This window comes from Chelon labrosus (assembly GCF_963514085.1).
Source record: "Chelon labrosus genome assembly, chromosome: 1".
Lineage (NCBI taxonomy): Eukaryota > Metazoa > Chordata > Actinopteri > Mugiliformes > Mugilidae > Chelon > Chelon labrosus.
In genome coordinates, this window is record NC_140337.1 from 16,924,323 (window position 1) to 16,945,566 (window position 21,244).

Here is a 21,244-nt window from a genome sequence, read left to right on the forward strand (position 1 = left end):
GTTCACATAAAAAAACAGAGCGAAAAGTGAAGGTGGATTTATATTTGCATTCGTAATGCGACCAGAAATTCAGCTCCACGTGAATGATAATGTTTCTTCATATGTCCAGGACGTGTTTGCTAGCTAACGAGCTAGCCGTTAATTAGCAACCATATGGAAATGTTTTTGATTGATAGCAGCTTGTTTCTGCTGCCCCCGTGTGGCCAAACATGGATTAACGCAGATTAAAAAAGAAGATTTTTAATGCCTGTGAATAAATCCTGTAAATTTATTAAATAAAACTGAAAACTACTTTGGAGGATATTGTTATTTTCTTTGTTTTAACTCTAACAGTAGGAAATATTTGCTAGTTGTTCTACAAAAACTGTAAATCAGAGTGAGACAACACATCTCACTAATTAAAACTCAAAGTAAAAATTTAACTCAGTCCTCTCAGGTCTGAATTCAATCAGTGTCTTTCCTACTTTGACATATTTAACCTTCTCATTTCAATTCAAAACATATCAGGAAAAACAAACCACTGCACAGTTCCAACTCAAAGAGGATGTGTAAATTGAGCAGAAGAAAAACAAGAGGTTCCTTCAATTTGTTTACCTTGCGCTGTTTTGAGGAAAACATGGCCGATGATGGTGTTTTTCGATTCCTCCTCGGCTCAGTGCACCATCGCAGCCTCACAGCTGAAGAGACAACGCGCACACACTCGTCTCTGTGTGAGAGCCAGTGGAATGTTACCCAAACTGTTTTTAATTAAAAGTATTTATTCCAGTGATATCTGTTGTCCGTATATCAGTGAGGGCTATTTCCTCTGCACTTCAGTCGTTACTTCTGCAGCAGTTAATTTGCTAAGTGTTGCATGTTTACACAGATTAAACCATAAACAAAACCATTTTAATTCTGGTACCACAGCCTGTTATAGCCTCCCCTCTTTTAGAGCCTCATCCCATTCATGAAATCAAATCATTGCATTGCTTATATGAAGTAATTTGTTGTGTTTATTGAAAATATGTCTGGATAACATTAACATTATATGTCAAAATGACAAAATAAAACTCATAACAGTAAATGATAGTGTGCAGTGTCCCCAGCACCTTTATTACAAATCATAAATGTAAACAGGAGTACAAATGTGCAAAAGATTCAGTAATGCATGTAATCTCAAGTCTGGAATGTTTTCAAAAGATTTTACAGAGAGATCCAATCATATTCTATGTCAGTCCTACACAAACATTATTGTTATTATGGTCAGCTATGGTCAGCTAGTTGAAAACTGGTCCGTGCATGTTTCTCTGCTTTGTAATCATCGGCTGTTGCTGAAGGTATGTCTGTAGAAGACGTTGGCGTTGGCTGCGTAATCCATAACTATGCTGGTGCCTAAACTCTGAGCCCCGAGACTGGCGCCCCCGAGGGCTGAAGACTGCTGCAAAATCAGAAGGCTGTAGCCACGGAAACGGCCCTTGAACTTGTCAGATGACGCCGCTTTATCCAGCACCTCAGTGAACCCTGGAGAGAGACAGAGAGGTAGAGAAACGGAGACTTCTTCATGAACGGCATTGTATTTGCTCCTTCGTGCTGCTGCTTTATCTTTATTGTCTTTCAGAGTGAAGGGAAAGATAGTTAAGGTTGAGGGTTTTATGATGTGAGGGGTACAGGGCCACTGACCTGGCTTTAGGAGCTCCCAGCTCTTCCACACCGAGCCCACACACAGAATGGGAAGGCCGGGGTCGCCGCTCAATAAAGGCTGTCAAGAGAAATAGAGGAAGAGATAAAGAAAAATGCAGCGGGAAGGAAGTGAAAGCCGAAGAGTGAGTTAGCGTTACCTCCTGTGCTGTAGGTAGCACCGCTTCCACATGTTTTGCCAGGACTCTCCCAGCCTGAGTGAACACATACTGACAGAGCGCGTCCCCTGCCTCTGCACCTTTAACACAAGCACACATATATATTTACCTTATGCACTGAGCTCTTCCTTTCATGTTTCAAACCAGGAGAAAGTGACGCGCTGTTTACCTTCAGCCAGCTTCTTGCAGAAACCCGCAAAGTGAGACTTTTGGAAGTTTCTGTAGAGGTGTGGTAGCATGCCCATCAGATCTGACACCTGAGATAAACAGAAGAGGAAACATGTTCTCAGATGTGTTGAAACCCTGATTTATTTCTTACCTTGACCTGCACTTAACCAAGAAAAGTATTAAGTTATGGTAATGTGCTCCATTCAGAACGTCTCCTACTCAGTCATGACTTCATATCGTTGTACGTTTCTCACTGTAATGTTTATGTTCGTGCTTAAACATCTCAATCTAATAGTAATAATAAAGATGTGCTGTCGCCGTCTGACCTGGAAGTACTCCTCCATGGCCTTTCTAACATGTGTAACGTCGTGAGGAGGAGCGACCAGGTTGTCTTTGGCGTCGAACACCGTCTTCACAGCCAAATGAGACGTCCAGAATGCTGAGGGACAGAAAGAAAGCCTTAAGAGTCTGAACGTAAAGCCATAATTTATTCAAATGCAGCGCATCACCATGGTCACCTGATCCCTCATCGCCCATCATGTGGCCCCAGCCTCCACAGCCGATCTGCGAGCCATCAGGGTTGACTAACTTGCAGTTTGAGCCGGTCCCCGATATCAGAACTACACCTCCTAAAGAAAACAGAGCCTGGTCATATATGATCTGACCGAGCCATAAAGTTTGGAAAGACACATTAACAGTGACTCCTATATGGCCACACCTAAAAGGGTAAAGTATTGGCCTCAGACTCTTATGACATGCAACTAAGTCACAAAAATACCTGACAAGCAAATGTATGTACAATAAAAACATATATGGTGTAAATTATCTGTTGTATTGTTGGTGTTTAATTAGTTCTATAAATCTATGTGGTATTATTTTTGAAAATAAGAATGCCAGAGCAAATCCATTGAGCCAGTCCTAAAAGTTTTGCATTGAGGATTTACAAAGACATGACAAGAAATTACAGGTTACCACGGTCGCTAGCCGTTGCTATGGCACCAATGGCATCAGTGGTGATGAAGTAGTGCTCGCTGAGACTTGGGAACCGCTTCTTCATTTCAGCTATCAGTTTGTCGATGGCGTCCTTCTGCTCCCCTCCGCTCAGAGACATGCCCTACACGCACACACGCACAAACACACAACAACAACAACAGTAAGAATTTGGGTCTGCTTTTATTGGCAGGCATCTGCAAACACACAAAGTCTGACTGACCAGTGAGCGTAAAGGTGTGTTTGGATCCAGCCCTGCCTTCACCTTGGCTCTTTGGATCATGTCGTTGATGGTTTCAATACATTTGTCCACCCCAACCAACTGTTACAGACACAGACAGAAACAAATATATATATTTAGCTTAGGAAATGTAAAAATCGCTGTCTCCGGCACTAGTTCTGCTCACCCAGTGGTTGGTGGACGGTCCCACTGTCTCTGCGAGGACCTTCCCATCTCCTGACAGCAGCACTGCATTGGAGTGGGTCCCTCCACTGGATGAAGGGCATGAAAGAGACAGGAGTGAATTCACAAAGTTACCAACAACCAATGGAACAAGATCTCATTAAGAAAAACATCCATTTGTTGTGATATAACACAGACAAGGCAGCAAAGGCACACTTTAAAAAGACGTGCAAAAAAAGCCCCAAGATATGAACTTCCAAAATGCACGTTTATTTTAAATGATTCCTATAAAAATCTGAACTTTTCATTGATAATTCTCCACTAAACAGGAGTGACAAGGAAGTGATCACAAGACACACACGTGAACTCTTTAACTGTGAAAGTGAAACATTTCTAAATGACAACTTTAAAAACAACAATACAAATGTAATACGCAGTAGCCGGAACTGACAACTCATATAAAACAAAAATAAAACAAACTTGTTTCGTTTATTTGTACATTTAAACTCATTCTCACCCTTCTACGCCGCCGAACACAGACGCCATGTCTCACTTCCTGTTTTGAGCCAGTCAAAGTCTCGCTCAGATATCGCGAGAGGAGCCGCAAATCACACGAACCTGCCTGCAATGCTGATGTGTCGCCAACAGGTGGCAGCCGCGAGTTTCCTGTGTAAATTAAATCTACAGCGTTTCTGCAAAAATTATAAAACAAACTCAAAGCAACTCCTAGAAAAATATAAAAATATTAATATATATTTTTTTTAAATGACTATATGTTTATATTGGTGTGCCATGGGTATATTACAGGGAGCTGCAGTAAACTTAAGAGGACCTGTTACTATTATACTATTGTGATTTATAAAGAAAACATAGAGTACGGAAGCTGGCGCTGCTTTATGGAGGGAGCTACAGTTTTTTAAAGAAGCAAATATGTGACAAAAAAATGAATGCCAGGAAGAGAATGGGAATGCGTGAAGCCAATTAAAACCAATTTTGCTCCTTGACTCACGGTTTAAAAATCCACGCTCAGTGTCAAGAATAATACTGACAGAGATTTGGCACTGCTAAAACCCGAGAGCTGCAGACAAGACAGGGGACACCGACTACTCTGAGCCAGCAGGAGGCATCTGCAACACATTAATTTAAGGGCCAGCTTCTCTTGCCAACATACGCCGCTCAGCTGAGAATTCCTTTAATATTTCTGGCAGGTCAGATTTAAAAGAATTTTTTTTAAAAGCAGTAATAAGTGAAAGAAATAATTTTAGTTTACTAGAAGTAATAGTAAGATGTAGTCCTACAGGTTTGCTTTGGCCCACATGGTCATCACGTGCTGCCTCGAGCATTTAACAGGTAATGTTGTGGTTGTAGTTGTGTTAGAAAGTGCGTATGTCAGACTTGAAGCCATCAGAGAAGTTACACAAGAGTGAGGAGGTGGGAGGAGGGAGGGAAGGGGGAGGGAGGAAGGGAGGGAGGGAGAGGAGCGGCTCTGTGTGTGCGCTCACCACGCGCTGCTCACTACTGCTGCAGGGAGAGAGATGATCAAGCGCCATAGAAGATAATTACAATACCGGAAGCTACTTCATACTTCAAAATAAAAGTCGTTTTTTTTTTAATGACCAACTTACAGTTTATCAGAAACTCCACCAAGTCTTAAACTTAAGTCTAAAATAAATAATATGTCGCGTGTTTATAATAATCATTTGCCTCAGTTACCTGTCCCACCTATACTAGATGACAATTTGCACAAAACTATACATAACATGTGTATATCCACAGTTATATTCTCTATTTCACAGTCAGATTTATATTTACATTCATTTATATATTCCTACAGTTCTTTATACTGTTTTTACCGTTTATACCGGGCATCGTACATAGCTGGAACTAAATATCGTAAAACATTTTTCATCACGATTGAGATAAACTCTGACCAAAGGCGGTGAACTGAGCAGAGATCTAATTTCCTTATAGATTAACAACAATATAATATTTTGATGTTACATCTTTGGATTGATATTACTTTCAGTGACATTAAATAATAATAAAAATAATAATTTGGAGGCCTAATACTTACCAGATTTGGGTTTTTTTTGTTGTTGTTGTTGTTGTTGGATTAAAAAGATAAAAAGTAGGAATTGAAAGGTTGACAGGTTTTTTTCCACAGATGCTTTGAGGCCCTGTCTTATGAGTTCAAATCTAGCTATACATGTATGGTTATTTCGATTTAAGTTATGCTTATGCAGTGTATTCAATAATAATAATATTATTATTAATAATAGTGCTTTTATTTTGAAAGCACTAACCGGATGTGTCAGGTTATGCATTAAGCGTGGCTTTTCACTGGTCCAGCCCAAGAGGAGGAGTGAGAGGGGACAGATAGGCGACCCGCCGCCAGCACTGGGACATTGTCTAACTTTCTCCGGACCGCGCTGTGTCTGTTTGGACTTTTTATTTTTTTAATTTATTTTAATTTTTTATTTTTTTTTTAATTTTCACCATGACACTCCTACCTGAGCGCGAGCGTTACGATAAATAACGGCAGGGGAGAGGAAGTGAGTGAACGGGGAAGTCGCTGGGGGATAAGAGGAAAAAGAAACAACCCCGTTAAAAAGTGATAATATTCTCCTGTCAAGTTTCAACGCTTCATCTTCCTGGAGGAAGGTGGGCTTCGGCGTTTGGAGGGAATGGACACCCACGTTAAGGAGGGACAGCTTTATGTGCAGCACATAAAGTTTGGGAAGGTAAGACTCAGGAGTTTATCAGAGTAACTGTTGCATTGTCAATAAATGTTTTAGCCTGACACATGGAGGTACAATAATAGCAGCTACACCAGGAATATGAGGAGAAAATACACCACAAAGGTCACTTAAACTAACCCAAATGTTTACCAACTGCTTATCATCTGCTCTAGACACACACACCTAGAGTGATAAAGCCACTTTAGTGTCCCTGCTGCTCATAACAAACAGTCACTTCAAGCTTGTTAAAGTTGTTTAGTGAAAGACAGACTCTAAAACATCCACATGACCACAGTACGCTGGCATATCCCTATAAAATCTAATCACAGAAAAATTACAGCGGCTCTTTTGGTGTTCAAAACTTTTAGAGTCGCAGATAAAAAAAAAAAAAAAAAACGTGCCAACTTGTTGCCATTCCCACATGTGAACCAGGCGGGAGCACCACACTTCACGTCATGGCAGATAAACAGGGCGCACACTGGTGCAATTATAGACCAGTCACTGTGCCACGGTAGCTTCAAAGATAAAACAACATACCTGCACAGACAGATAGAGAGAGATAGAGAGAGAGAGAGAGAAAGAAAGAAGGGGGAAGTTATCGAGAGTGCTTCTGAGTAGGCTTTGTTTTGATGTGGTGGTTTGAAGGCAACCTGCAGTGCATCATCTGAAAAACAAAAAAAAAAAAAAGCCAACAAAAAAACCCTTGTGCACCGTTTAAGCATTTCTTTATATGGAAGGATATGTGAAACTAAAGTAGGTAAAGCAAGTTCCTCAACTGAATCAGGTCAGGGTGTTGTTGTTGTTGTTGTTGCAATTACGATTGTCATAAAAAGCTGCAACGGGGGAGCTGTAAAGTCGAGACAACGGCTAGACGGATCTACTTTTACGACGGTGGCAGACATGCTTCCACTGCTCGCTCGTGTCAGAAGGGTACGGTGAAATGTCAAGCCATAGCACCTGTGTGTGTGTGTTTGTGTGTGTGTGTTTCAGTCCTTGGCATCTGTTTAACCTCGCCTTTGGTCTCAGAGCAGCGCTGGATAAGAACTGAGTTACTCCTAAAGACTTGTAAAGAGGGTCTTTGTCTCTCCGTCGTCTCTCTCTGGTCATATGACATGGACCAACAAAACGTTCTGGCCCTGCTGCTTCCTGCCCTGAAATCACCGCTTCACAATGCATATTCATACACCCCCGAGAACACTTTCTTCAATGCCTTTTATGAAGCGTTTTTCAATAGAGAACGCGTCGAACAAAGCGACCTAAACTTTTCACCGGAGAGCGCGAGAGAGCAGACGCGCCACGGAATACGTAAAAACACCAGCGTTGGAAAGAACAGAACAGGAAGCCGAACGGCGTCTGATCTGAAAGTGTTGAAACTGGCGTGAGGGTTTGTTGGGTGAATTATGCAATCGTCAGAGCTGTCAGTGGACAGGGGCTCACACACAGACTACTAACTGTAAACTATAGGCCGGTTCCCACGTGCATGGTTGGAAAATCTGACTCAACATTGTGCAGTGGCAACAAACCAACGAACCAAGTTTCTCTTTCACACTGTCAGGATGCCAACCACTAAAATGCAGATACGCTTCATGCACAACATTATTTTTTTTTTGTCTAAAGCGCTGCCTGACATATGCGAATGTGGAAGAAATTAAAGTAGAGTTGATGTCACTGTGTAGTTGCGTGTAGCAGACTAAAAATTTGCACTTGAACAAAACGCAAAGACATGCACACACTGTATATCCTGCACCTGCACAACTACAACAGCAGTCTGTATCTCATATTCAAAAAAGGAAAACTGAAAGAGCTACAGTTAGCCGGGTGGCTAGGTAACGATCACAAGAGATGAAAATGAAATAAAAAAAAACCAAAAAAAACACGAGGGGATCCTTCTGTCTGCCCTCTTTGAACTTCTTGTGTGCCGTTTCTCTGAGCTGAGCAGCCAGCCAGAGGCGCATCTCTGCTTCCGCCACTGATTCAACACGCTGAGCTGGCAGAAGAGCCGCCCGCCAACATGGCTCCCCCGGGCTAGTCGCAACCGTGTGGGCAGGCCGCCAAAAAAACCAGGGGCCCCAGATGCGGCAGAAGCTGAGATTCTTCGACTTGTTAGCAGGGGCGTAGTGTTATTTGTTTAAGAAGGAGCGCGCACTTAGTTTCTAAGGTTACATAACCGCTGTTCCTGCGCCGGTAACGCTTATACACATTAGTCGACCAAACTCGGCGGTCGTTTATTACCAGAAAGAACAAGTTACTGCATCCATCCATTGTTGCGCTGACCGACTTCGCGAGAAGATTCCTGCGTGGATCGTCTCCTGTTGTTGTAGTCACAGCTGGACATTTTTTTTTCCTGAAAGCTCAGCTGTAATTTAGCGTAGGCAGATTTCTTGGTAATTCCGTAACATGTCGGGACAAAAGGTCTGGTATTCCCAGCGATGCGTCGGTTCATTATGGCTTTGAAATTTCCTACACTGTCTTATCACTTGAACAAGAAGCATTTTGTACGCCAGAGTACCTGTGTCGTTAAAGCCTGAGCTTCTATTTGAAGGCGACGCACGTCTCTACTGTCTCAACATCCTGTTTTCAGGTTACTTGTGACTATATGTGTAAGCAGTAATTAAGTTGCAGCTCTTATGGACTTGTTAAATAAATAAATACGGCGTACAGGCGTATATAATACATATTTTATTATTTAAAGTTAGTTCATGATGATATTTTGTCATTCCTTGTGTGTTTTAGTCTATGAAATTGTATCCACGGTTATATCTTGTTTTGTTTTTATACATCTTTTCAGGTATACGTATAGACCAGAAGAAAAGCCGATTGAGTTCACCGTCCCTCTAAGAGGAAGCCAGCAAGCTTTAGTCAACTTTTATGGTTTTTTTCTTCATTGCATGAGTCGCCAATCACACAACGCATCTAAAACCACTATGGCCGCTCGGTTAGTTTTTATCGGCCCTCTTGCGCTCGAAACACGGATGATTAGACCTTCCTCCGCCCATGGCGCTTGGCTCAGTCAGCACTCTGTAAAGCTCCATGCTCTTTACTCACCGTACGAGCACACCACTTCCCTTAAAAGGTTTAAATCTCGAGCCCAAACCGATCTAACCCTCGTGAGGTCATCGGGGCTGTTTCGTCAAACTCTGACAAAAGCTCTTTCACATCCGCACATCTTAGACGTGACTCCTTGTGACTGGTAAACTGTGATTCGCCGTGGCCGAGTCGGCCCCCTTTAATGAAACTGGAGACATTAGAGAAATTAAAATCATTTTAAAACGCACAGTCCAGGAGGCCTTCTTAAAACATTCCCGGACCACAGAGCGTTTCCCTTGAACGGCCGAGGCGGACTGCGTTACAAAAGTATTCATAACATCCAGCGCATGATTTATGCACATCTCTCTCTCTCCCGGCCAGTCAGAATCACACATCCTAACATTACAGACGTAAGAAGCACGGCAACTATTTGTGGCGATCTGATAATTTGACCTGTCTGTGAACGGCAGCTTTGACGTTTATAAACATTGTCGCGCAGGCTAAAACCGATTTGAAATGTTGTAATTACTGCTGTAGAGGCGTCATCTGAATTCAGTTTGTGGCTTAAACTTAGACGTGCAGATTGCAGTTTGACGTCGGCAGCTGCCGGCTACTAGCGAAGGGCTGCTGCAGATGTGGGGGCCTGGCACAGCGGCTGCTTCCTTATCGGGAGCTTCAGCCAGGCGCCTGCCGCCACTTGAGCGGAGAGGGTGCGTCAGAATGAAGTGGAATTGCATACCCCGAAGCTGCTGGATTTGCACACTGACTCATGTCTAAATCTGCACGATGGACTTGTTCATGTGAAGCGAAACACCAGATCGCTTGTGGCATGAACAAATAACCTGACGTCCTCCGCATTAGATGGAGAAGAGAGCGTGGGTGGGTCATGTCGAGTTGAGAAGAGAAGTAATTATAGTTTTAGATGCGATGAAAGTTCTGCAACATCAGCATTCATTCGTCTATTATTCTGTATGTCTTAGCCATATTTAATAGATTATTTCCTTGCATGTAATTTATCTTCCTAATTATACAAAAAAAAAAGAAGCTGCAGCTTTGGCCTGAATCCCTTTGGTGTAATTTTAGTTGTATGGATGTACAGTCTCTACAGACTAGTTGGCTTTCCCGCCAACATACGACGAATAATAGCGTTTTTATTCTATATTTCTTTTTGATCACGGTGCAGTTGTGCATTGGCTTCAGTAGAGGCGGGTAGACTGGACAGATTCTGTTTCCCACTCTGCTTATCGTTTCCTGTTTTTATCAAATCCTGGTTCCCATTCTTTGAACAAGAAAATAATCTAATATTTGTTCAAAGCAAAACTGCGCTTACTTCTGCAGACTTAAGCTGCCTTAAAAACATTCTCTTACCATTTATATACCTGGTGATTTTGTTTCGTTAGGGTCAAGATATAATGGCGTCAAATGAGAACGTCTTTAGGCAACGCTTGAGTAGCGACGAGCTAGCATTAGCTGAGCATTGTGATTAAAACCGCGGCCGCATGTCAGTAGTATGCGTTTCTAATTTGATCAATTACACCTGCAGCTGAGCAGGGTGAGCGCTGCGACGCAGTGACCTGTTTCCATGTGAAACTGCTGATCGAGAAGCAAAAGGAACATAAAGCGGTTTTCTGCCTTCACATTTAGCACTTTTTCATTCACCCATTTACACACACAGCCGACCGCTGGTGATGATTGAGACGCATACTTCACCACCTTCAACAAAGCCGCGAACTGAACCTTCAACCACGCATCTCATGCTTCCTCCTAAACGTTCAAACCAGAAGACTTTTCTGTTTTTTTTTTTTTTCTGCAGCCGACAGACGTTTGCTAAGTCGTTTATTTGTGATATAATAATTTCCAGACGCTCAGATGTTTCTAATTTTTATTTATTTATTGTCTTTCGGTTTTGGGTTCTTGGCCGGATGAAACAAGTAAACAAGGAATTTAATTATGTCGACTCTTAGGGAATTGTGATGGATTTTGTTTTAAACCTTTTAAACTCAAACTCCAAATTTTGCTACTGCGTCAATTTATTATCTTTGTACTTTTTTTTTGCCCTGTTTATTATCCTGTTACTGTAAACATGATGTCACCTGCGATATTTAATTTGACCTACTTACGCGCGTCATTTACCTATTGAAATTTTTATCCTCTCCACAAATAGCCATTTTATTTTTATTTATTCCGATAGCACGCAACATGTGCACGGTGCGGCTGCAGCTCGGGGACGCTAACAAGCTGAGGCAGATTCAAATAAATTTCTCCGATGTTATTTATTGCGAGATTGTTTGGTTTCAATTTGTTGCTCAACTTGTGTTAACGAGCAGCCTTCTCAAAAGATCTCATTCTGCACGCTGAGGTTAGGGACAGCAGAGATGTGGTCAAAGCAGTGGGCTTCCTCTCTCTAGCGTATACACTTCTACTGTTTGCCTCTCGCTCTCTTTCATCCCCGCAAACGCACACACAAACACACACACACGCACGCATGAAGTTTTTCTATCCGTCAGACACGCTCTGCCGCTCGCACACTTTCACGCTCCTAAACGTAAAACGCACACGCGCACAGATAACCTCCAACACGTTCGCTCGCTGAGGTCTGGCTGTGGACGGTGGGATCACGGTCGAGCGGTTTAGTCAGGCGACATCGCGACACGCACACAACAAGATTCTGTGTTTCAGCAGCGGCGGTGTCAGCCTGCATGCAAACCAGTCGTAATAATATTCTAATAAGTTACTGGAATGACTTCAGTCATCACAACAACTTCTGATGGGTGAATTCACACTGAATCAACAGCTGCCACTCCTTCTGCACCACTACTACTACTACCACTATTACTACTGTTATGTGTAGTAATCGTTCAAATGATTCGTTTTGAGAGTCAATTTTGAGGTGAAACATATTTTTAGATTAATACACGAAACACAAATACTGAAAATACATCTGCAGGAAATAACACCGTGGTTAGCACACACAAAGGGGAAAATGTGATGTAACTGACTGAAGAAATTAACCTAGTGAGCAAGCAGTGAGATCTACAGTCGAAGGTGTGAATTGAGCCTTTTCACATTTCTGCCCTCCTTCGACTTGTCAAAATGTGCTGCGGTGCTCACCAACCAAACAAACTCCTCCTGAAGGTCAGTACATTTTCTGGAAAACTAGCCAACAGGCCAGGACGTCCCTTGACTTCAACGGGAGGATGAATTCATCCTTTCTCTCATTTGAAAATGCATTACTTTTCATGCAGATAACATGCACACGGCTGATTCATTCGTGTATCAGAACAGTTACGGCTTGACTCAAACCGGATTAATTCTGCATTAAGATCTCTAAGCTTGTAATGACAAATAACCGCGAAAGCAAAGCTGTCAGTGTAAAGTTTTTTTCCATTGTTCGACTTCGCAAAGGGGATTCGTCACCTTCCTAAATAATGTCCCTTCTGACACTTACAGTAAAAGGTGACGAGTACGACAGCGAGGTCACGTAGTCTTTTAAAAGTGAAGTGCACGCACTTGGTAAACAAATGAATACGGTGACCAACCAGTGAGGCGCGGGCAGTGTTGCGCAAGTTCGCACTAGTCGACGACCGGTTCAAAGTTCGGTTCACGCAGATAAAAGTGAACCGGTTCAAGTTCGTAGTTCATATTTTTTAAGTTTTGAAATAAGTTCATAGACTCCAAAATGTTCGCGTTCAGTTTTCTTTTCAGTTCAGCAGCTTCGAGCTATTCTTGTTCACCAGAATCTCTCCATCCCCAGCGCGTCATATATTTTTCCTCCAGGATCTGTGCTGCTTTTTTGAATAACCATTCACTGTACGTACTTGGAAATAACAGTTTGTTTGGATCACTTCTTTTCCAGCTGCGCCAGCCTCGCCGTATGCCGTAAAACTTTTTTTTTTTTTTTTTTCCTGAACGGGCGTGAACGTCGTTATTTTCCTCCGCAACGAGCGAAACTCACGTCTGCGCTCACAGTTGGAAAAACGATGCGTTCACTGGGTATATGTGACAGATCAGAGAATATTCCCTTTTGAAATGGTCCTGACCCGTGACGCGTTTCGTGAATGACACCTGTGTTTATCCTACTTTGGGACATTTAAATATCTGCTGTGAATAACACCAGACTGTATTATGCGCGGCCAAAGACATATGGAGCGTTTTTCTACCTTTACATTTAGCCTTTTATTTACACATGAACACTCACGCTTTAAAGGACCAGTTAAGCCAAAAGCCTTTCTCTGCAGATTAATGTAAACGACTGAATTAAGTTCATGCAAAGTGAATATAATTGCGATAAACGGAAAATGGATGCGCTGCTGTTTTATTTGCCTAAACAAGCTCTTTTAAGAGTTTAAATCATTCACTTCCTTTTTTATTTCCAGTAAAATCTACATTTTTAGCTGCTCAAATGGGTTTCTAGTATCTATGTTTTTTAGTCTTTGGGTGTCTCTCACCTTCACTTTTGGCTGAAGGTGAAAAAAAACACAACACACATGCAGCTGTATCTCAGGACGCCGCTGAGGAAGTATCTCTCTGTCGGCCTTTTTTGCATAATTTCCACTCAGTGTAATAGTGGTTGATAACGGTCTGTTGCCTTATTTGGAACGGCTTTACACACACACACACACACACACACACATGCACGCATGTAAGGACCACATTGCGACAGGCTTTAAAGTTTCACACCATGTTACATGTTTGTTCCGACTGAGCGCGCACGACTTTTTTTTTTTTGTGTGTGTGTGTGGGTGTGTGTGTGTGTGTGTGTGTGCGTGTTTAAACTCTCGTGCACAGCTTACAAATAGTCCAGAGCGCCCGGGGAATAGTAACAATACAAACAGATGGATGTTCACACATGTGTATACGCCGAGACACACATGGATGCAGAAGAAGAAGGAAGCACAGAGAACTCTGGGTAATGACAATCCCACACGTTTCCTGTCCTTTCTGGCAGTTAATTTTAAGGGTTGGAGTGTAATCATGCAGATGTGCATGAGCTGACTTGTGAAACCTTGTGAGCGTCGAGTGAGTCAGAAACCGATGAAGCCGTCTCCTATGCATGCACATTTATCGTGACGCCGGGCTTATATATATATATATATCTCCACCATTACCAACCTATAAAGCATAAACAAACCAAAACAACGTGAAACAGGAAGCCGAAACGTCAGGAAGAACAACCAAGGAGGCTGTAGATGGTAGATATACAATATAAACCCCGTGGCTATAGATGTGCCAGGCTCGTCATGCAAATACACTAATTCCACCTTTAGATGGATTCACGTGTCTCTGATTTTACAGTTACTAAAAACTTTAGTCCTTAAGCATATCCAGTGATTGCTTTATGAGACTGCTAGATATCTTGGCAGATATGCAAATACAAATGGAAATGCAGACAGTTTTTAAATGTACAGTATATTAAGAGGAAACCATCTATCAGCTATCACCATCTAAACTGCTAGAAGACGAAGGCTGACTGGCTAAGCTAGCAGTTGGTTAGTCCTGGTAGCTTTGAGGCTCCTAGTTAATTTTCTGGTTGTTAGTGGCAGAATTAGTGGCGTGGCTAAGTTTGAACAAGAAACCCAAGTCTCTGTGCTATCATGTAGGCAGAGTAAAACAATCTTGTGTCATTAAGTGGGCCGCTTTGTTCTCAGCAGGATGTTTGTTTTGAGCCCTCTATAAGCTCCATAAACTCTCGTATTTCCTAGGTCTTTATCACTTCTTTAACTCCTTCAACAGCAAAGCTTTTTATTTGTTTTTTCGTCAGACTAAAGTCCTCTCAGTTGTTGTTCACTGTACACTTCGGAAAAGTTACTGACCAAAAACCGGGGACGTGCCACAAATCAATTCGTCTTTTCCCCGAGAGATTTCACAGCTGAGGGCAGCGGGGGAGAGTTGCGTAGTTAAAGCGAGGCAGATGGGGAACCAAATGTGAAAGTCTCATGGTGTTATTGTTCTGTGTGTCCTACGGCAAAATATCCTGTCTCAGTCTAATTTTAAAAAGTTATTTCCACAAAAACATTACGTAATGATCAGAACAATATTGCTCAATGTGACGCCGAACCGCCGAGGTCCCTTTGAACTTCACGTACGTCATTTCGTGTTAATTTCCAGATGTGCTTTTTTATCATTTTTCTGAGTTAAACGTTATCTGACCAGTGGGAAAGAGCGTTTGTCATTCGTCTCTGGGTTTTCCCTGGGTTGGCCCCGAGGGATTTTAAAGCCTCTGACCTCCTTGCCACAAGCTCGTCCCTCTCGACCGTCGAGCGGCTTCTTCCCCGCTGAGCAAAAGCAGGGGGAAAACACACATGAAGAGTTTACAAAAGATGACAGGGGCTTCCCAAATAAAATGAGTGTTTAGCAAATCGTGTCATACGGCTTTACCGTAATCGCGCTCGCATTAGTTTCACGTGGGGACAGCAAATAATGATGCACAGAGTTTGTCATCGTGTCTTATTGTTAGAACCGAACATCTGGGGTCCTTCACACCTGCTGCGCTTGTCATTGTTCGGTATTGCGTGTCGCTTGTCGTTTGTTCTTGAGGTCATTGTTGGCTGTCCCTCGCAGCTGTCCTCAGGGAGAAATGACAAACCCAGGTACCTTAGTTTTGTCCTGTGTCGCATTTTTAACACAGATACTCATAAAATTCAAGAGACCACATTGCGCTGAGCGGCTTGATGAGCACATTTCTGGTCTGTTTCCGCTGTCCCTACCAAATAAAAAGGACAGAAACACAATCTTGAAAAGAAGAAATGGCAATAACTAACCGAGAAAATCCACCGAAAAGTTTTCTTTGCAGCTCAAATGTGGACCGTCGCAGGTCTAGGACACCGAAACTGTAAATGCTGGCCCAGTAACTGCTTTGATTTTGGGAGGGGGGGGTAAATGGTTCTTTCCTGCATGAGCAGCGATGACTAAAGCTTCAAATGTGGTCCGCTGCTGCTGATTAAATGTGAAGGAAACAGTGTTGTGTGCAACAGATCTGAGTCAAACTGCAGTAGATTTATCACCACACGCCTCCCACATTAAGCCTCGGTCTGTACAATAGATTAAAAAAAATAAATAAATAAAAAAAAGACCCGAAAAGTGCGTATTGACTCAGATTTCTGATTCAAATATTCTCCCCTCTTTGCTCCGCGCGAGTTTTTAATTATTTGTGGCCGGCTCTTGTGTTTTTGTTTTTCCCCTTGTCACCGTCTGAACAAGCCACATGCAAATTGTATTTCCCTTTGTAGATAGCTGCTGCAGTAGCTGCAGGAAAGGTGAGCGTTTTAGTTTAAACTCAGACTGTGCACATGACATTCTGGTTTAATGAGCTCTAAATAGGCCGCTGTGTGTGTGTGTCTTATACGTGAGTTGTGACGTAAAAAGGTCGAGATGAAAGGTGCAGGAGAAAGTAAAAGGGGAAGCCGAGATAGAGCTAGTAAACAGTCGCCTATTTACAGACAGTGACCGAAGTTATTCGTGGGTCACGCTTCATTGCACTGGTTTGGCCAAGATGGAAATGTTTGGCCCCCGTCCTACAGCGGGTTTTTGTAAAACCGAAACAATGAGCTCAAAGGTTCTAAAATGTTGTCGAGATTAGCGTAGCCGCGTGCGGAAAGCACAGTTCTAAGATGTCTAACGCGTCCGTCTTTGTCGCCCCCGCCAGAAATGGAAGAAGAACTGGTTCGTGCTATACCCGGCCAGCCAGAACGGCATCGCCCGCCTCGAGTTCTTCGACTCGCCCTCGGGCGGAGGGGGCGGGGCCGGCGGCGGCTCGGGAAGCGGCGCCAACGAGAAAACCAGGAAGCTGGACAAGAAGATCATCCGCCTGTCCGAGTGCATCTCCATTCTGCCGGCTCTGACGGAGAGCTGTCCCAAAGACAACATGTCGGCGTTCTGTGTGGAAACGAATGACAAAACGCACGTGTTCGCCGCAGAGAGGAGCGCTGCCAAGGAGTGGATGGATACCATGTGTGACATCGCATTTCAGGTATCCTCCCCTCTTCTTGTGTGTGTGTGTGTGTGTGTGCAAAAAAAAAAAAAAAAAAAAAAGGGCGGGGGTGACCAACACTCTCTGTGTGACTAAGACGTGGGTGCATGCACTCTAAAGCTTCCTCTCTGCGTTATTTATTTATTTTTTTTCTTCAAATGTGCTTTTGTTCTGTCTACTACTGCCTCTGATGCAGACATTTGCTGCGTGTACGTAAGACATGCCCCTGGACGGTCTCTGCAGGCCACAGCTCTTATTGGCCGAGCTTGCGCACACATAGACAAACAAGGACATAACACATATTTCGCAGGGAGAGGAAGCGAGAGGGAGTTTCCAGGAGGAAGACTTCATCCGCTTCGTTCTGTGTTGCACACTCAGCCTCTCTAACTGCGTATTCGTCTTTCTCTTCTGTCACCCTTTGCCTACTCTATCCTTTTCATGGTCACACTGAAAGAAAATCCCATTTCTTGTGGCTTTCCTTTTGTTCACGAACCAGCAAGCTTGAATGCAGACGTAGCGTGACTTTGAAAAGCCTAACTTGGCGTCTTTCTCAGCTGGTTAACTTTTCTGTGTCCGTGTGATCAACAGGGAGGAAGTGGAAGCGGCAGCAGTTGTGCTGCAGACCCTAATGGACGACCCACTGACCTGCAGATGTCTGAAAACCTTATCTACTACTCTAGAGATGAAGGTAAGGACACTAGGTGTAGGCTGATCTCTGCTGCATATTAATAAAACGAAGGAAGTGTATTATAATCACTTCCTGGACGACGGTTGCTCAAGAGTAACGCCCCCATTCCTTTGCAGTAAACGAGTTCTGGGTGACCATCCAGCGTACTGACGCTTCAGAGCGGTGTGGGCTCGCGGGCAACTACTGGCTGAAAGCAGAAAGCGACACCTTGATCCTGAAGGAGCCGAAGACCAAGAGGAAGGTTCTTGTGTGGCCTTACAAGCTGCTGAGGAGATACGGGAGGGACCGGGTGAGTTTTAAAGAACTCGAGAAACGAGTCGATCTCTAACCTAACAATTACACCGAGAGGATGCACGCTGCGCTAAAGCGAAACCTGGTTTGCACGGCTGATTATATATTGGAAGTGCAAGCAGCATCAGCGTGTGTACATGTGGTCGGAGCCTCAACGTCACCAAGTATATTTAGCCTTCCTCTGTACCTGTCACCTCGACGCTAGAAGGCTCAAGATCAGGGCCTAAAACTGAACAGATGACCTTTAAAGGCCTATCTGGTTCGCCGAGCAGGATGTTTATTTGTGTGTCTGTGGCGAGACTGGTTCTAATTTTACAAGATTACAAACTGAAAAAAAAAAAAGCTGTTTGATCTTTTTTGCATTTGTGAAAAATAAAAACCGACGAGAAGATGCACTGTAAGTGGCTAGAATGTAATTCAAGAGTAAGCTTTGACAGTGAAGTAAGAAAATAGATCTCTTATAAGAAAACTGAAAAGTGAAGTTCAGTGGAAAAAGGAAGCAGTCTTTCTTTTAATATGAAGAAAAATGATAAATAAATGAACCCTGGAAAAGAGTGCTGGGACTTCTGCAACTAGCTTCCCTTACCGCTTTTATTCAGACACATCTATTTAAATTATAAAAAAGGGAATTCAGATATATGAAACGTGTTGAATCATTGTTTTTTCTCTCTAGGTGATGTTTTCATTCGAGGCGGGTCGGAGGTGCGACTCGGGCCCCGGCACCTTCACCTTTGAGACGAAGCAGGGCAACGAGATCTTCATCCTGGTGGACCAGGCCATCCAGTCGCAGAAGGCAATGGCCGAGGAGCGCCACCTCAGCTGCCCCATGAACTTTGACCCCGACTGCCCCGCGTCGCTGCAGCACATACGCAACGCTGCTTCCGGCGGAGACAGCAGCAGCTGCAGCAGCCGAGAGGCGGACGGCGACTCAGGCGGCAGCAAGCCGGGCTCGGCCGATGGCGTGCTCGGGAAGAGAGAGGGAGGAGACGGAGCGGGAGGGAGAGGCGGGCTCAAGGGGAGGAGCTTACCAGATCCTCCTGTGATGTTAGGGGTTGCGGGAGGTGGGGGGACACCGCCACGGTCGCCTAGGATACTCCCGGGGAAAGGTGGGTCATCTGACGAGGGTTGCGGTCTCTACTCTGAGCCAGCGGACTCAGTGCGGCTGCCTCTCAACAGCGCTGACGGCCTCTACTCAGACCCGGTGGACAGCATCAAGGCTCAGAACCAGCCCTGCAACCCGACCACCCCACCAGTGCCCACTCCACGCCTCCGACCCGTAGGAGATGACGCCTCTGGAGAAGGCAACGGCAACCACAGGAAGCCGCCTGACCTGTACTCGCACGTGTACGACCGGATCAGTCTGGAGCTGAACCAGAAAACTAACGCGCTGAATCTCAACGGGGCTGCAGGGGCAGGACGAGGGGGAGGAAGAGGGGTAAACAATAACAGGAGACCTCCGGGAGGTAAAGCAGAGGGGGCTTCACTGCCTCATGTCCCTAATTCGGAGCATATATATGATGAACCAGAGGGCCGCGCCAGCTTGCCTGCTAGTTTTTACGACGACGCAAGTCCATCAGGAGCGGAGCCCCAACGGCACTCTCCTCCACAGCCGGGCCAGGGCCGCGGCACGCAGCTACCCCCGGCCCCAAAGTGGCCCAAGCCGGTCACTGCTCCCAAGCCGATCAGGAACATTTTCGCTCGTAAGGAGCCAATGCCTCTGCCCCCCGGGAAGCCCGCGGGTCCCGGCAGTAACGTAAACAACAACAACAACATTTTGGGCAATGGAGGAGGGGCGAAGGACATTTACAGCAAAGTGTCAAAGCAGAAGCCGTACGCTAACCTGTGGAACAGCCAGAACCACCACCAGGCGCCGCTGAGAACGCCTGATATCATTTATGACAACCTGGGCGATATTTGACATTGTTCTTCTTTAGACCCCGGGTCTAAAAAGAGGCAAAAGAGAAAAAGATGACACCAAAAAAATAAATAAAAAAACAAACTTTTGGTCGACGTCTGGGAGTTATTGAAAGGACTAAGCACGTTTCTCATTCCACATTTCTTCCGTCTGTTCTGTGGACCGGGATAATTGTTTGTGACAGTCGTTTGGGTTCGGGGCGGATTAGCGCAGAACTATGAGAAAACCACATCACGGCTGCGTCTTGAGACATGGAGCGCAACCGCGGCTGGGCCACCCTGCGTGTGCGCGCTTGAGAAAGAGAGAGTGAGTGTTTGCATGGTCAAACCCATAATTGGCACACCAAGCCACAGCGCGGTCGGAGCCAGCCACCTCACTCGAACACACACACACACACACAAACCCGGAGAGAGAGAGAGAGAGAAAAACGTATGGATTTGCCAAAAGGATCTCGGCCTACGGGCTTGACTTTAACGAGCAGAGAGACTGGCTTGGCTCTTCTTTTCTGGAGGAGCGTGTTTTTGCACTGCTGCTTTATTATTTCCCTGAAATATGAGACAATGTGATGACCAGGAGTCACCTTTTTGACAGGTTCGGAGCGTCTTTTGAGACTAGAGCTATTTTCTCTTTGTGTTTTCTGGACTGACATGTTACGTGAAATCCCAGAGATTTAACATTTTCAGCCCGGGACACTAATATATTAGACGGAGTTGCATCCGAGGAGCCACTATATTAATAAAAAAAAAACAAAAAAACATGGTTGTTTTGAGGGAGGCATGAAAAGGAGTCACATGTTCTTCAATCACAAGGGCAACTTCTTGCACAGGACGATATTTTTTTAATCCTGTATGTTTCTTTGTACAGACAAACTAAATATGAAACTAATCAATCCCTTGCAATGTGTCAGTATGCGTGTGTATGTATCAGAAACAGCTGTGCTGTCTGTAAATATAACTATTAATAAAAATTCCTCTAAAACGTTTAAATATTTCTCAGATCTTTAAACAAGTTAACTCCTCTAATTGCCCCCAGAACCACTTCCCCTCCGCGTGTTTGTCCTGCCAGGAGCCAATCAGACGCTGTTCTCGGCCTTTAAAAGAACTTTTCTGTTCTGGGCCGAACGGGACGGTAAAACAGTCTGACCTCATCCTCCACTTCTCTCCCCTCTGCCACGCTCTGTTTTTGTTGTTTCAGTCGGTTTCCAACCACTTAATCGCGCC

The 21,244-nt window shown here is 44.1% G+C and overlaps 2 protein-coding genes across 2 annotated transcripts; one reads left to right on the top strand and one right to left on the bottom strand.

Annotated features, from left to right (window-relative positions):
- Window positions 1–1,063: 1,063 nt before the first annotated feature.
- nagk (N-acetylglucosamine kinase) lies at window positions 1,064–3,979 on the bottom strand. Its single transcript, XM_084556154.1, has 10 exons — window positions 3,914–3,979; window positions 3,401–3,485; window positions 3,217–3,315; window positions 2,976–3,117; window positions 2,522–2,632; window positions 2,330–2,442; window positions 2,005–2,092; window positions 1,818–1,915; window positions 1,660–1,738; window positions 1,064–1,500 (listed from the first exon to the last, which is right to left on the bottom strand). Exons 1-10 carry the CDS (start codon window positions 3,940–3,942, stop codon window positions 1,298–1,300), a joined length of 1,047 nt encoding a protein of 348 aa, XP_084412280.1. The 5' UTR covers window positions 3,943–3,979; the 3' UTR covers window positions 1,064–1,297.
- Window positions 3,980–5,829: 1,850 nt separating this feature from the next.
- dok1b (docking protein 1b) lies at window positions 5,830–20,989 on the top strand. The gene is made up of 5 exons (XM_084542887.1): window positions 5,830–6,137; window positions 16,807–17,130; window positions 17,719–17,818; window positions 17,935–18,107; window positions 18,783–20,989. Exons 1-5 carry the CDS (start codon window positions 6,081–6,083, stop codon window positions 20,025–20,027), a joined length of 1,899 nt encoding a protein of 632 aa, XP_084399013.1. The 5' UTR covers window positions 5,830–6,080; the 3' UTR covers window positions 20,028–20,989.
- The last annotated feature ends 255 nt before the right edge of the window (window positions 20,990–21,244 follow it).

Coding starts and splice junctions, on each gene's coding strand:
- nagk (XM_084556154.1), bottom strand. CDS start 3,942: ATGGCGTCTGTGTTCGGCGGCGTAGAAGG. Junction 3,316..3,400: donor GACCGTCCACCAACCACTGG/GTGAGCAGAACT, acceptor TGTCTGTAACAG/TTGGTTGGGGTGGACAAATG. Junction 2,443..2,521: donor GATGGGCGATGAGGGATCAG/GTGACCATGGTG, acceptor TCTGTCCCTCAG/CATTCTGGACGTCTCATTTG.
- dok1b (XM_084542887.1), top strand. CDS start 6,081: ATGGACACCCACGTTAAGGAGGGACAGCTTTATGTGCAGCACATAAAG. Junction 6,138..16,806: donor AGCACATAAAGTTTGGGAAG/GTAAGACTCAGG, acceptor CGCCCCCGCCAG/AAATGGAAGAAGAACTGGTT. Junction 17,131..17,718: donor TGTGTGACATCGCATTTCAG/GTATCCTCCCCT, acceptor TGTGATCAACAG/GGAGGAAGTGGAAGCGGCAG.